This window comes from Equus przewalskii, chromosome 18 (assembly GCF_037783145.1).
Source record: "Equus przewalskii isolate Varuska chromosome 18, EquPr2, whole genome shotgun sequence".
Taxonomy (NCBI): Eukaryota; Metazoa; Chordata; class Mammalia; order Perissodactyla; family Equidae; genus Equus; species Equus przewalskii.
Genome location: NC_091848.1, coordinates 24893155 through 24908541, shown reverse-complemented (window position 1 = coordinate 24908541; position 15387 = coordinate 24893155). Strand labels below are relative to the sequence as shown.

At 38.2% G+C, this 15387-nt stretch overlaps 1 protein-coding gene across 1 annotated transcript in view; it reads right to left on the bottom strand.

The window, feature by feature from the left end:
• The window catches only part of VPS8 (VPS8 subunit of CORVET complex), a 235611-nt gene that overhangs the window by 185477 nt on the left and 34747 nt on the right, over nt 1–15387 (bottom strand). Inside the window, 6 exon segments of the mRNA XM_070582453.1 lie at nt 2872–3042; nt 7103–7183; nt 11317–11424; nt 12960–13019; nt 13125–13278; nt 14509–14576. Coding sequence (XP_070438554.1) covers nt 2872–3042; nt 7103–7183; nt 11317–11424; nt 12960–13019; nt 13125–13278; nt 14509–14576 — 642 coding nt within the window.

The window sequence follows — 15387 nt, the reverse complement described above, 5'->3', positions numbered from 1 at the left end:
CATGGCTTCTTTCACTTACAGTATTTCTGAGGTTCACCCATGTTGCAGCATGTATCAGTTCATCCTTTTTATTGTAGAATAATATTTCATTACCTGGCTATGTCACATTTTCTTTATCATTTTATCAGTTGGTGGACATTTGGAGTGTTTCCACTTTTTGGCTATTAGGAATAATGCCGCTATGAACATCTGTGTACAAGTGTTTGTGTGAACGTATCTTTTCACTTCTCCTGGGTAGCTACCTAAGAATAGAGTTGCTCAGTCATATGGAATCTCCTTGTTTAATATTTTGAGGAACTGTTTTCCACAGTGACTGTACATTTCCCACCAGGAACGTATGTGCTCCAGTTTTTCCACATCCTAATCAACACTTGTTATTGTCTGTCTTTTTGATTACAGCCATCCCAGTGGGCACAAAGTGGTATCTCATTGTAGTTTTGATTTGCATTTCCCTAATGATTAATGATGTTGAGCATCTTTTTATATGCTCACTGGCCATTTGTATATCTTCTCAGGAGATTGCTGCAGATTGTTCCTGATGAGAAATCTGCTCTCACACTTAGTGTTGTTACTCTGCATTCAATGTGTCTTTTTTCTCTGGCTGCTTTAATATTTTTCTCTTTACTGCTCATTTTGATCAATCTACATACAGTTTTATTTTCATTGTGCTTGGGTTCATTAAGTTTCTGCAATGTGTGTGTTTATAGTTTTGGAAAGTTTTTGACGATTATTTTTTCCAATTTTTTTCTCCTGTCCTTCAGAGACCCCAACTACACATGTATTAGGCCACTTGATTCTCACAGCTCACTAACACTATTTTTTTAAATTATTTTTTTCCTCTGTGTTTCACTTTGGGTAGATTCTATATCTTTGCTATAGAGAGATCTGCTATATCTTCAAGTTGAATGATTTTTTCCCTGTAGTATCTACTCTGTTGTTAGTCCCCATCCAGTGTATTTTTCATCTCAAGCACTGTAGTTTCTATCTCTAGAAGTTAGATTTGCATCTTTTTAAATATCTCCCATGTCTCTACTTAACTTTCTGGATACATGGACTATTTTTATAATAACTATGTCCTTGTCTGCTAATTCTAACATCTGTTTCAAGTCTAAGTCACTTTTGATTGATTTTTCTCCTCCCTATAAATTGTGTTTTTCTTCTTCTTTGCATGCCTAGTAATCTCTGATTGGATGGCAGACATTGTGAATTTTATCTTGTTGGGCTCTGGAAATTTCTGTACTCTTATTAATGTACTTGTGCTTTGTTCTGGGAGGTAGTTAACTTACTTGGAAACAGTTTGATCCTTTCTGGTCTTGTTTTTAAGATTTGTTAGTGGGGCCAGAGCAGTGTTTACCCAATCCCAATTATTCCCCCCTGTTGAGGCAAGATGAGTACTCCACTCAATGCCCTGTGAGTCTTGAAGTTTTCCATCTGGCTGGTATAAGCAAGCCAGTGTGCGCACTGGATATAGTTCCTTCTGAACCTTCTGAATATTTCTTTCCCTGGCGTGGGTAGTTTCCTCACATGCATCGGCTGATCAGTAGCCTGATAAATACCCAAGGAGGACCCCTTTTACAGTGCTCCACTCTCCAGTGTTCTGTCCTGAAAACTCACCCCACCTCTGCCTTCCCGCAGTCTCAGCTCTGTCTCAACTCAAGCAGTCCTCGAGGCTCCAGCTGGGTTCTCCTCCCTGAGCCACAGCCTGGAAACTCTCTCAAAGTGAGAACTGGGACAATCACAGGGCTCATGTTGTTTGTTTCCCATTTTGTCAGAGATTGCTGTCCTTCAGGACCTGATATCAGTATCTTGAAAACCGCTGTTTCTTTTGTGGGTGTGTGATTTTGTTTTTCTAGACAGGAGAGTAAATCCAGACCCCATTATTCCATCTTAACCAAAAGTGCAAGTTTAAAGTCTAATGGCATTTTTAATAACCCCTCAGACACAAGAAAATATCGAAGTGTAGGAGAATAATTATTCTTACTTTAGTGAATTTTATTGTATTACCATTTCTTATTCTGGACTTTCTTGGTTTCTAAATTCTAAGGCTGGAAGACCCTTTCATAGATATTTTATGGCTAAAGTTGTAATATCTCAGGGAGATTTTAGCAATGGCTACATATCGTATAGTAGACACTTATTAAATATGACATTATAATTTTTTTCAAGAAATTACCCAGGGAAGCCTCACAATTGTCTAAATTTCCTGCTTAAAGATTACTGGTTTAGAAAACATGAGATCACAATTCAAAGTAATTTAACTGTGAACTATCTGTGTAAATTGCTAAAGGCCATTACTGTGGTTACTTAAAATACAGTAAAATTAATACTAAGATCATAACTTTTGTGTCTTCCTTTTCTCTAGGCTCCTACATTTCATCTATCTCCTATGCTTAAAGAATCTTCCTTCTTTCTCTCAAAGTCATCTTTGCCTTTCAATGCCTTTCAATGCTGCACCATACTTGTTGTTCAATCCTTTACCAATCACCCAAATATTTCCAAAGCCTCATAGGCTACCAGTCTCTAGTCATTTATTTATCCCTTAAATCTATCAGGTTTACTGCCCCCATATTAAAGTTTCTAAAGTATTTTACAATTTCTCATAAAGTTTCAATTTCATTTCATTATTATAATATAAAAGTTAAAACTTTTTGGCATTAAATTAGTCACATTTCTGGGTAGAAGGTAACAGGAATTACTGTTTTAGTTCACATTCCTGAATACTTACAAACACACCCACCTCCACTCCAACCTAGTGGCTTTTAAAGAAACATCTCAAGAATAGAGATAACTCCTCAGAGTTCCTATTTCTAAAACAAAACGACAAGACACGAAGTTTATCAAAGCAGTGCTAAGATAATGGAATACCCTCACCAGTGCCTGGCTGACATTTCCTCCGGTGGCCAGTGATTTGAAATGGCTGCTATTATAGACCAGTTGGACTTCTGAGATCTCCACTGTTTCCAGTTCCTCTTGAGTTTGCCGATCAATCACATGCAACTTCTCCACACTGTCCAAGAGCACAACCGTGCGTGAGTTTATCCACTGCAATTCAAGTACACAACAAAACATAGGTGAGGCCCATCCCACACCATCATTCAGGACAAGCAGCAAGCTTGGCCACCCAGTTAAATCATGTTGAGGACTTTGTCATTTAATAACTTGATGATGACACAATCACAGCAAGAACTACTCAGTGACAGCCCAGTGAACAGTAGGTGCATAACACAGTACTGAGTTTTGACAGTGCTAAAACGACACTTTCATAGTGTAAAAGAAAGCTAAGAGCTTTAATATATATTACAGGATATATTGGCTTTTATAAAATTTTTTAAAAGGCACATCGGCACAAATGACTTAAGAAAAGTGACAAACTAGTTTTTATGACATTAATAAAAGGGCAAATTAAATTTCATACACATAAGTGGTCAAAGGATGATGGTTAAAATGTAAATAATACATATTTTAAAATAGAAGCTATTTAAAATATACAATTCCTTCAAAACCTCCCTAAGAATTATGGGAGAGTTTTTTGCTCTATTTTTCTGTATCTTCTGAATTTTCTTTAATAAGTACTACTGTAATTTTAAAAGTAATAAGTAAATAACAATGTTAAAAATCTTCTGAAGGATGCCATTTTGATCAATTTGTTGGGTTATGTAAAAGATTTCTTATTTTCAAAACATTTTAATTGAAAGCCCAGAAATAAAACCACACATCTATGGAAAGCTCATCTTCGACAAATAAGCCAAGACTATACAACGGAGAAAGGAAAGTCTCTTAAATGGTGTTGGGGAAACTGGACAGCCACATGCAAAAGAATGAAAGTATACCATTATCTTTCACCATACACAAAAATTAATTCAAAATGGATTAAAGACTTGAAGGTAAGACCTGAAACCATAAAACTCTTAGAAGAAAATATAGGCAGTACACTCTTTGACATCGGTCTTAGCAGCATCCTTTTGAATACCATGTCTACTCAGGCAAGGGAAACAAAAGAAAAAGTTAACAAATGGGACTCTATCAGACTAAAGAGCTTCTGTGAGGTCAAGGAAACCAGGAACAAATGAAAAGACCATCCACTAACTGGGAGAAAATATTTGCAAATCATATATCCAACAAGCGCTTAATCTCCAAAATATATAAAGAATTCATGGGGCTGGCCCCGTGGCCGAGTGGTTAAGTTCGCGCGCTCCGCTGCAGGCGGCCCAGTGTTTCGTCGGTTCGAATCCTGGGCGCGGACATGGCACTGCTCGTCAGACCACGCTGAGGCGGCGTCCCACATGCCACAGCTAGAGGAACCCACAACGAAGAATACACAACTATATGTACCGGGGGGCTTTGGGGAGAAAAAGGAAAAAATAAAATCTTTAAAAAAAAAAAAAAAAAAAAATTTAAAAAAAATAAAAAATAAAAAATAAAAAGAATTCGTACAACTCAACAACAAAAAAACAAACGACCTGATCAAAAAATGAGCAGAGGAGGGGCTGGCCCCGTGGCTGAGTGGTTAAGTTCGCATGCTCCGCTTTGGTGGCCCAGGGTTTCACCAGTTTGGATCCTGAGCGCGGACGTGGCACTGCTCATCAAGGCATGCTGAGGTGGCATCCCACATTGCACAAGCAGAGGCACTCACAACTAGAATATACAACTATGTACTGGGGGTCTTTGGGAGAAGAAGAAAAAAATGAAGACTGGCAACAGATGTTAGCTCAGGTGCCAATCTTAAAAAAAAAAAAAAATGGGCAAAGGATATGAACAGACATTTTTCCAAAGACAATACACAGATGGCCAAGAGGCACAAAAAAAGATGTTCAACATCACTAATTATTAGGGAAATGCAAATTAAAACTACAACGAGATATCACCTTACAACTGTTAGAATGACTATAATTACAAAGAAAAAACATAACAAATGCTAGAGAGGATGTGGAAGAAAGGGAACCCTCATATACCACTGGTGGGAATGTAAACAACCCAGCTATCCCACTACTGGGTATTCATCCAAAGAACTTGAAATCAACAATTCAAAGAGACTGATACACCCCTATGTTCACTGCAGCATTATTCACAACACCCAAGATGTGGAAGCAACTCAAGTGCCCATCAGCTAATAATGGATTAAGAAGACGTGGCACATATATACAAAGGAATACTAATCGGCCATAAAAGAAGACAAAATGGTCCCATTCGCAACAACATGGACAGACCTTGAGGGTATTATGTTAAGTGAAATAAGGCAGACAGAGAAAGACATACACCTCATGATTTCACTTGTAAGTGGTAGATAAAGAAATACATGGACAAAGAGAACAGATTAGTGGTTACCAGAGGGGAAGGGGTTTGAAGTGGGCATAAGGGTAAAGGCACACATATACATGGTGACTGACAAATAATAATGTACAAGTGAAATTACACAATGTTATAAACTATTATGACCTCAATAAAATAATTTTTAAAAATCTCAATCCCTCCAAAGAAACAAATGAAGTTTTAAAATCTACTCAATTAGAATTCTAAATCAGTCAGAACAAAAATTCATGTTGGTTTATTTATCTGACCCATCCCATGTTATGAGATGTTATTTGCAAAATACCATGTCAAAGACAACAAAGTTGAAAATGGATCAATTTTCTTTTGACATATGCTGAAGACATACTCTATCACTCTAAAGGCTACCATGAGGGAAAGATTCCAGGCTTTTTCCAAAAAAAATATTCTCTCTCAGAAAACAGCCTGATACTCAGATCTTTTACAAAGAGCTCTTAGAAGGTACTCTCTTTATTACTTTGAAAAACAAAGTTATCATTTAGGAGAAACATATTATTTAGCCTTACACATTCTCAGTCTGTGATAGTTTTTAAATGCTTTCAAAGGTTACCTGATTAAAACAGAGAGAACCAGTGACAGGGAAACAATGTTAGCAGGTTTAGCAAACATTCCTGAGATTAGACCCTCACAATTGCAAGTATTGACATTGCTGTAAGTCAGCCTTTTAAACGTAATTTACAAAGCAATGCAGTTAGTGGTCACATCACGGATAAACCACAGGACAAATGAAAACACCGACTGTCCTACTGTTAGGAGAATGGCTACTTGAAGTAGGGGAAAAATTTTCCAGGGACAGAGTCACATGAAGATTTTAAAGTGCTGTGTTTCAGACATCTTAAACAGAAGTGATGATGATCAATTCTAGAAAACTGTGTTAGATGATTCAACAAAGGGTTCTGGTGACAAAGACACTGATGTCTTATATCCGTGAGAAGAGTTTGAACAAAACTATTTCATGAAATGAGTATGGGAAAAAGTATTATTTCTAAATCAATAGTCTATATGTGAGATTAAATGTGTAACTAATTAATAAATCATATATTATAAAGAAAAGATCTATTACATCTATATCCTAAAAAGTTGCATATTATCAAGTTAGGGGAAAAAACTTTTTTTTTAGCCTTTTTACTGGAAAAATAAGGCACTGCCTTATATTTAGAGCTGCCCATATTCATGCACATACAGAATGTTTCACTCAATATGACATACCGATGTGCTAAAACCATTAATGATAGAGAACCCAGAAACATAATTACAGTACTCACAGAATTAACACAGTTTGAAGAAGAAAAAAACAATAATTTGATACAAAAAGAAATAACCTCTTTTTTAAACCAAAAAGTCACTCAGGACTGAGATGTATGATGGAGAAAAAACTCTGCAAAGTTTTTAGTCACAAGGAAAGAATAGGTATAAAAGTTCCTGAACCAATTGGGACAAGCTCAGAAATATGAAAATGTGTTTACAAAAATCCCAGGCAATGATCCTAAAGAAATCCACCTAAATTCTTCTGAGTATTCTTCTGACATTAAAGAAAACTTTTCCTGATCCTACCAGTGTTCAGCAGGACATAAAGCTGAAAGACAATAAAAATACCGTGGCATCATGCCAAACTCAGACTTCATTCAATAAAAGCAAGACTTCACTTCTGTCCATATTTTATACGATCCTAAAGGTCATGGTTCATGGCAGTGATCCTAGCAGCTTTAATACCTCATGGACTCAAAACAATTACATGAAATAGGTGGAGATATTTAATCTGAATAATACTCACAGTAAAGTTGATGAGGTCATAGTATAGGTGAAGATGCTTTTGCTTAGTAACATGTATTGCTCCAGATTCATCTCTCTTAACCTGATGATAAAATAAAAACAACCTAAACATCAGCTATTGTTTGAGGGACTTTTTTGGATACTTAATTATACTCTACCTGGAACATGATTTCCTTTCAGAGTATGGATAAGCCAAAAATACCCAAAATTAAAGAAACTATTATATAAATGAAAAAAATCATTCACACTATGATTTGTACCAAAGTCCAAGACATATCTGATCAGTGGTCTAGTTGTCAGTATTAGCAATACTGTAACGTAACTTTTACTCTCTCATAACTCAGAACAACCTACTTTGATCACATCAACTTTTGTATTTAGCTAGAGTTAAAGCAGAAAATGGGATTGGTAACACAATGCAATAAAGCCAAACAGAAGTTCATTTAAAAAAGAAAAAAAGAAGCTACAGTGACAAACTTTTCTAAATATATTACTGTTATAGTTCAAACAGCCCAAAATTTCTCAAAAGAACCTTGAGTGTCTATTTTATTTATATATATGTATATATACACTCTATAATCTTCAATAATCCTTATAATTTGCTTTCTCCACTTCTCCAAGATGACAGAGCACTGAAAAAAGAGACAAAGCACAATATACACCTGAAATTCATAACATCCCATTCAACCTGGGTTTTCTTGCATACGCCCCATAGTGGTGCTCTAGATGTCTTCCTTTCGCTTTAAGTCCCAATTCCTCTTTGCCTTCTAGTCCCATTACCTGCAGTGTGGACCTTACCAGATACCTTAACAAACAACTGAGACCACTTAATGTGGGCCCTTCAGGTACTCCCATCTTCTCTTCACTTGTAAGAAAGGATGCTCTGGTAAAAGGAGCATGGGATCTAGAGCAATGGGTTTAAGAACTAGTTCCACTATTACAGTTGTGTGAACAAGGGCAAATCACTATTCTTTCTCAGGTGCCTTATTTGTAAAATGAAAGTAAGATAGCACCGAATTGTTCCATATCTTGCACCTGTTGGAAGGGTTTCATCCTAAGATTTGCTAACATCTTTACTAAAGAAAATCATTTCACCTATATACGCTGTAAACCCTACCCGCTCCATCACGGTTTAACATTACTCCTCCTTTGCTAACATATTCAATCACTCCTTTTTAAGGGCTCTTTTCCTTTTGCTATCAAACATGTTTCCGGTTTCTTTATCTTAAAAAAAAAAACAAAACAAACAAGAAAACAAAAAACCTTCCTTTGATTTACTTCTTACAGATATTTAACTATTCTCTTTCCTCTTGCAACCAAACACTACACTATAATCGTGTGAGTCTGCTCTTCCAGAGACCCATTTCTTTAACAAGGCTCTCCAGTCTAGCTTCTTCCTCCATTCCATTGATAACTAGTCCTCTGAGAAGTTTCTAAGGAACCACTTCTTGCATATCCAGTGGTCTGATCCTGCAGTATTGGCCGTACTTCTTTATTTATTTCTTTTTTAAAGATTTTATTTTTTTCCTTTTTCTCCCCAAAGCCCCCAGGTACATAGTTGTATATTCTTCGTTGTGGGTCCTTCTAGTTGTGGCATGTGGGACGCCACCTCAGTGTGGCTTGATGAGCAGTGCCATGTCCACATCCAGGATTTGAACCAACGAAACACTGGGCTGCCTGCAGCGGAGCGCGCGAACTTAACTACTCGGCCACGGGGCCAGCCCCACATACTTCTTTCTTGATCTTTCTTTGGTATTGGTATTACCCTGGAATTGATATTGTCACAGAGCCTTTCCTTCTTTGTCTTTTAGGTTACACTAAACTACTGCCCTATTTCCCCTCCTACCTCCATGTGCCTTTATAGAAACCTCGTTTCCTGTTTCCTTTTCTTTTTCCTTTCCCTTGTGTGAGTGTCCTCTAAGGTTGTGTACGCTCCAGCTTTTGATTTTCACAGCTTCAACCACCTTCTCCATCCTGGAATTCTCATTTGTACTCCAGACCTGGACTGCCATCTGCCCAGAGGACACTCTCTGATACAACACTGGGAGTACCACCTTCACTTCCAACTCAACCCATTCAAATTGGTTTCCTTTTTTTTTTTCTTGAGGAAGATTAGCCCTGAGCTAACTGCTGCCAATCCTCCTCTTTTTGCTGAAGAAAGCTGCCCTGAGCTAACATCCGTGTCCATCTTCCCCTACTTTATATGTGGGATGCCTACCACAGCATGGCTTTGCCAAGTGGTGCCATGTCCGCACCCAGGATCTGAACCGGTGAACCCCAGGCTGCTGAAGCGGAACATGCGAACTTAACCGCTGCGCCCCTGGGCCAGCCCGCCTAATTGGTTTCTCCCCAAACAATCTCCCCTTTGAATACTTCATCCCACTAAAATGCAAAGTGAGAAACGTGATGTTTCATTCACGTCCTTCAATTTCCAGATCCAATAAGATGAGAAGCCATGCCTTTCCTTCAAAATGACACCCCTAACTCTCACTACAACCAACCATCCTTGTCCAAATACCTCACACCTCCTTTAGTACAAGAGCCAAACCTTCCTCTTCCTTCCTACCTAACATAATCTATTCTTCTTGCTAGCTCCATGATGATCTTCCTAAAATATTATTTTAATCACATCATTATCATTTTAATTAGCTAAGAACCTATGATGGCTCCCCATTACCAATCTAGGCCGATTATTATATAACCTAGATCAGGGATCGGCAAACTTTTTCTGAAAAGGCCACACAATAAATATTTTAGGTTCTGCAGACCATTCAGTCTCTGTCACAACCGCTCAACCCTGCCACTATAGTGTGAAAGTAAATATAAATATAGACCAACAAATGGCATGACTACACTCCAATAAAATTTTATTTACAAAAACAAGCAGCCAGCCAGATTTAGCCCATGGGTCACAGTTTGCCAACCTCTAATCTAGATCTACCCCATATATTCAACTTTATTTTCCACCAGAGGTTCTTCCCTGTCATTAATTCTATAAAAATGCATTAAGAATTATATACAGGCACTGTCCTAGTGGCTGGGAATACAGCAGTAGAATTGGTCTTTAGACTAACGGAGGTTTCAGTCTAGTGAGGAAGAAAAATATTAGACCAGTAGTTTTAAAAGTGCCAAATGTCATCAAAGGAGAAGGTCTTATGAGCATTATGTAGCAAGAAACGCTACCTTAGTCTAGGAAGTCAGGGACGGCAATGCTAACCATGAGCTAGAATAAAGTGGAAGAGAGCGCACAGCTTTCCTGGCAGGGAGATCCCATATGGAAAGACAGTGAGGCCAGAGACTGGTTAAGCAGCTACTCCAGAGGTTAGGCTAGAAATGTCAGTGGTTTAGGCTAAGGAAACAGTAACGGGGGAGACAAAAAGAGAGTAGATTCAGGAGACTTTGGAGGTAGAGTCAACAAGATGTGGTGATGGAGCAGATATGAAAGGAGAAGAGCAACTGAAAGGCAACTCCTAGGTTTCTGGCTGGAGAAACTAGGTGGACTGCGGGGCACTGGCTTCACTGAGCTGCGAAACCCAAAGAAGGGATTACATACGCCAGGTTATTACCTCTAGAACTTTGGTTCGTCCTATTTCCCCCAGGTTGCATGTCCACCTCTCCTGCAATATGTGCTGTATATCCTTCATGAAGTCTTCCATAGCCTCTCTAGTCCACACAAATCTCTCCATACTCTGAACTTATATCAACTTTTATTTCTCATCATATGGTTCAACCCTTAAACTGTTCTTTCTAGTTGTAATGAGCACACTGGTTTTGCCTTTCAAACAATATTTTAAGCTGTGTGAAAGAGAAAACTATACTTCCTTCAGTTGCTTCTTGTGTCCATCACATGTAGAGAATATGGCAGGTGCTCAATTATACTTGCTCTATAAAAAATACACTACATGTAGATAGGTAAGCCATTCACACAGTCATATGTACATTCATATATTTATACATACACATAAACCATTAATTATTTGTTAGTCAAAGGAGATGGAACTGAGAAATAAACAATGAAGGAGCATGAAGCTGAGGATGATCGGTTGTTTTCCATGTCAACCATTAAAGCCTTAAATAAAAATTAAATAGGTCACACTCTCGCCAAAGAATTATGATAGCATATTTCTTTGACACAAATTAAATCACTGGTGAACCAGAAAGAAAGTCTTATGATAAAGGACTTTATAACAAATCTAGCATTATATTAGAACTTACCAACAGAAAATGAACGACATCTCCTCTGCAGAAGGCAAGCATGGGATTCACACAATTATGCACTGCCACAAAGTGCCAGGCCAGCAATGGAACACTGGAAGGGTCCATCTACGTGAGGAGAAGGCCAAGGGAAAAAAAAAGTTATCACAGTCAAAACACAGAAGAATAAAGAGAAAACTCTGGTTAAAAACAGCATCTGATCAGTGTTCCTTGATAAAACTTCTCCTAATGTCTCATTAAAATTTCAGTGAAGCAGGGACTAACTGGGAAGGGTCATGAGGGAAGTTTCTGGGTTAATGGTAATGTTCTACATCTTGACAGAGGTTTGGTTTACAAAACCATATTCTGCTAATGTACACTCAAGATCTATGCATTTCATTGTATGTAAATTTTACACCAAAGGAAAAACTTAAACAGATATTGAGTTAATGATATGCATGCTGAATATCTAGTAGAAAGAGTACTGATTTCTGCAATTTACTTGGAAATACATTAAAAAAACATAGCTTTGATAGGTGGATAGAGAGATGGATAGATATATAATAAAGTACAGTAAAATATTAATGGTAGAATTTAGATGGTAGGTCTACAAATGTTCAATGTAAAATTCTTTCAACTTCTCTATGTCTTTGAAAACGTTCATAATAAAATCTTGGGAAAAATACCAATAAAAACATACAAAAAGACATGCAAACACATACCACCATGATAAACCTCAATTAAACCTCAAGGAAGCTAACCTAAGAACTAATCTAAGCCAGCTTTACCATCTGAAAGGGCAGACCTGCTTCCCCTGCGGCCCAGAGATACAGAGTACCGACAAGAAAACAGGAGTGATCACCCTCAGCACAGGGGCTGCCTTCTGGACTAGTCAGAGTTCTGCACCCTCATTCTCCACCCCATCCCATCAATACGTCTCCTCACATATTCACTGGAAGATCACAACTCTCTGAGAACAAGCAAGCAGGAAAGAAAAGGGAAACTGGGGTGTGCACAGTACCTTCAGGGGAAGTATCGCCCCAAAGTAAAATACCAGAGGCAGAAGCTAAGGAAAGCTTACGTGGGAGCAACGTCTGCTGGATATTGTGGTGGGGTATTCTCCAGCAGCCGTGCAATGTCAAAGCGGCAGATGGTAAGCATAATCCTACCACAGTGCAGCAGTCACGCAAAGACGAATGTCTTTCAAATGTTGAAAATTGGGGCTGGGATTCAATACATCAATTTATACTCCAGCTTTAAATCCAATGAGGGAATTTTACTGCACTCAAATGTGCAGTGAATGAGACTAGGGAAATCCACGCATGAAATTAGGTGTGACCACAAAGCACCAGGACAGTGAATAGAGAGAGACTGTCAAATTGAGGTTAAAAACAAAAGCCAGCTATATGCTGTTGATGAGAGAAAAACTTAAAGCAATAATGGTAGAAAATACAGATCTCAAGACTCCCAGGACACTGCTCTGGTCACCAGCTTATGCAGCTTTGGCCACGTCGAGGTAAGCCCAGACAGTGATCTTTGGAGCACTGACTTCCCTTCTACCCAGTTTTCTGACAATCTCACAGAATTCACCATTTACGAGTCATTTTCCCCAACCTCCTGATATGGTCCTTCTTTTTGCCAATAAGATAGAGAAGCTTACTCACCCGTCCATAGGGAAAAGTCATCCACACTTTCAAGGATGGTTTCAATCCAATGACCAGTATCTTTAGACGAAAAAACAGATTTCTTAATATTTACTCTGTAATTTTCAAATTTGGGGTATTCAAAGCCTCTAAAAGTTATGAGTTTCATCTTCTAAATATGCCTACCTTTGTTAAGGATGCCATGGCCAGTAGGGAAAACTGTGTGATGGGATGATCTTTCAACTCTGGCTTGGAATGGAGAGGTTCAATGCAGCAAACTTCACCCTTGGAGCCACTGAACAGACATCTAGATTCACAAGTCCTCACTCCCATCACTCTCCTGAAAACGTAACCAAAACATTCAGAATCGATTTAGCAATGCTCCAAGGCACTACCATCTCTAGCCTGGATACTACAATAGCCTCCCAACTCCTCCTCTTGCCCCCCAAATCCAAATTCCACATGACATCAGCATGGTCTTTTCAACAAATAGGCCAGATTTATCACTCTTCTCCTAAAAACAGTTCAATGGCTTGCTATGTCTCATCACGTCTCAAAAGGTCCTATAGGATCTGGCTCCAGCCTTCACTCCTCTCCTATTACTGCTGCTCGTGACAAAGGCAGGCTCTAGCCACACCTTCCTTCTTTCCATTGCTCCAGCAGGCCGTGTGTGCCCACCTCAAAGCCTTTGTGTTCAGACGTCCCTCTGCCAGGAACACTTCTTCCAGATCTTTGCATTTGTTGACCAGGTTATCATTCAGATCTTTGCTCAAATGTCACCTTCTGCGAGAGGCCCTCCTGAACTATCCTCAATTGCACTCCAGCCCACCGACCTGTCTTATTTTCTTCATAGTACTCATAATAATCTGAAGTTACTTCATTTACGTGTTGGTTTATTGTTTGTCTCCCTACCCCACCCCAACTAGAATGCAAGTTCTATTAGATCAGCAACCTTGCCTGGTACCTAGAATAACACCTACACACAGGAGATGCTCAGTAAACATTAAATGAATAGTATTTTTTAAGCAATTACTTTGGGTTCAGCACTGTTAGAAGGTATGAGAAATACAAGAAACAAATATAGTCCTTACCTTTGAAGAACATATGGAAACATAATATACAATCAATTTTATGTTCTACTTTTTTTTTAACTCAGCTTTACAAATGTTCTTCCAATCTATCAAGATAGTCTTTGCTCTTATTTAAAGAGTAAACAAGGCAATTCCAAAGCTATAAAAACCTTTCTACACCTGGCCATTATGATTGAGCTTGGGGCCTAAACTGAAATCAATGAGATACCCCAGAAGAGTGGCTCCCAAGCCTGACGGCTCATACAAATTCCCAGGGGAGGAGCAGTCTAGAACACCAACTCAGACCTACTGAGACAGAATTTTGGGGAGGCCAGCTCTGGAGCTTCATCTGTTCTATCAGCCTCCCGAGGTAACTGTAATACACAGCCATAAGCTATTTTCAATCACACGGGCCTTCCAGACCTCCTCATGTTCAATTTCAAGTCATTAAACTAGAGCTACTTTCTTCATTTGTCAACAAATGTCGGTTAGTCTCTTACTTAAATGTCAATTCAAAAACAGAGCCTCCGCTGTCGTTGCAAATTGCAAGAGTTGGATCATCTGTAAACTAAACAGAGAGGGAATTTATTTTTTTGTAGATTTTTAAACAACCAGTAAAGTGTGTTAAGAAAATAAGGGAAAAAATTATAAAAATTTAAAAATCTAAAACAAACACCTTTAATAGCATTTGAAATCACCTAAGCAAGATTCAGCTCACCACTCCAAATACACAAACTTACCTGTATTCAGAATTAAAATGACTCAGTATCTTTAAAAAACTGAGGCTTTAAAAAAAGCAAAACCACCTTTCATCAGGATAAAATAAAAAGAAAAGTTGTAATTCATAAAAGCCTTAATGTTCTCTACTTGGGTTCTTACACTGACTTTTTCTAACTGGGTATTAAATTGAGTAGGATACTTTGGATACATCTGTAGGTGCCTAGTTTTCAAGAATAAAGACACAGTAAAAGATATTTGGTATCTTTGGGAAATAAACCTGTCTGAATATGTTTTCTGAATAACTCAAGAGTTAACCCACTATATTTAAAAATAGTTTAACTTTTTATGTAACTCTTCCTAAAGTGAGCTGCCTCCTTGATCTTCTTCAACAGAGTATACCTCAGTTATTATTACCTACCCTAGAAAACTCAAAATAACAACGTTCACGATGACAGACAGTCCTAAGGGCTTATGAGCTACGGTAAATGTGAATTGTATAATATAAAATTGCATAGCTTAACTTGCATCATTTACAGTGACGAGTCTCCCTAACCCCAAAGGCTGGTGAGACTAAACAGCATGCCTTTGTGCTCTTAGTCAAGGGATGGTTGAGGTACAGGAAGCTACTGTAAAACTGTTCTTCCTGGACCCCACACACA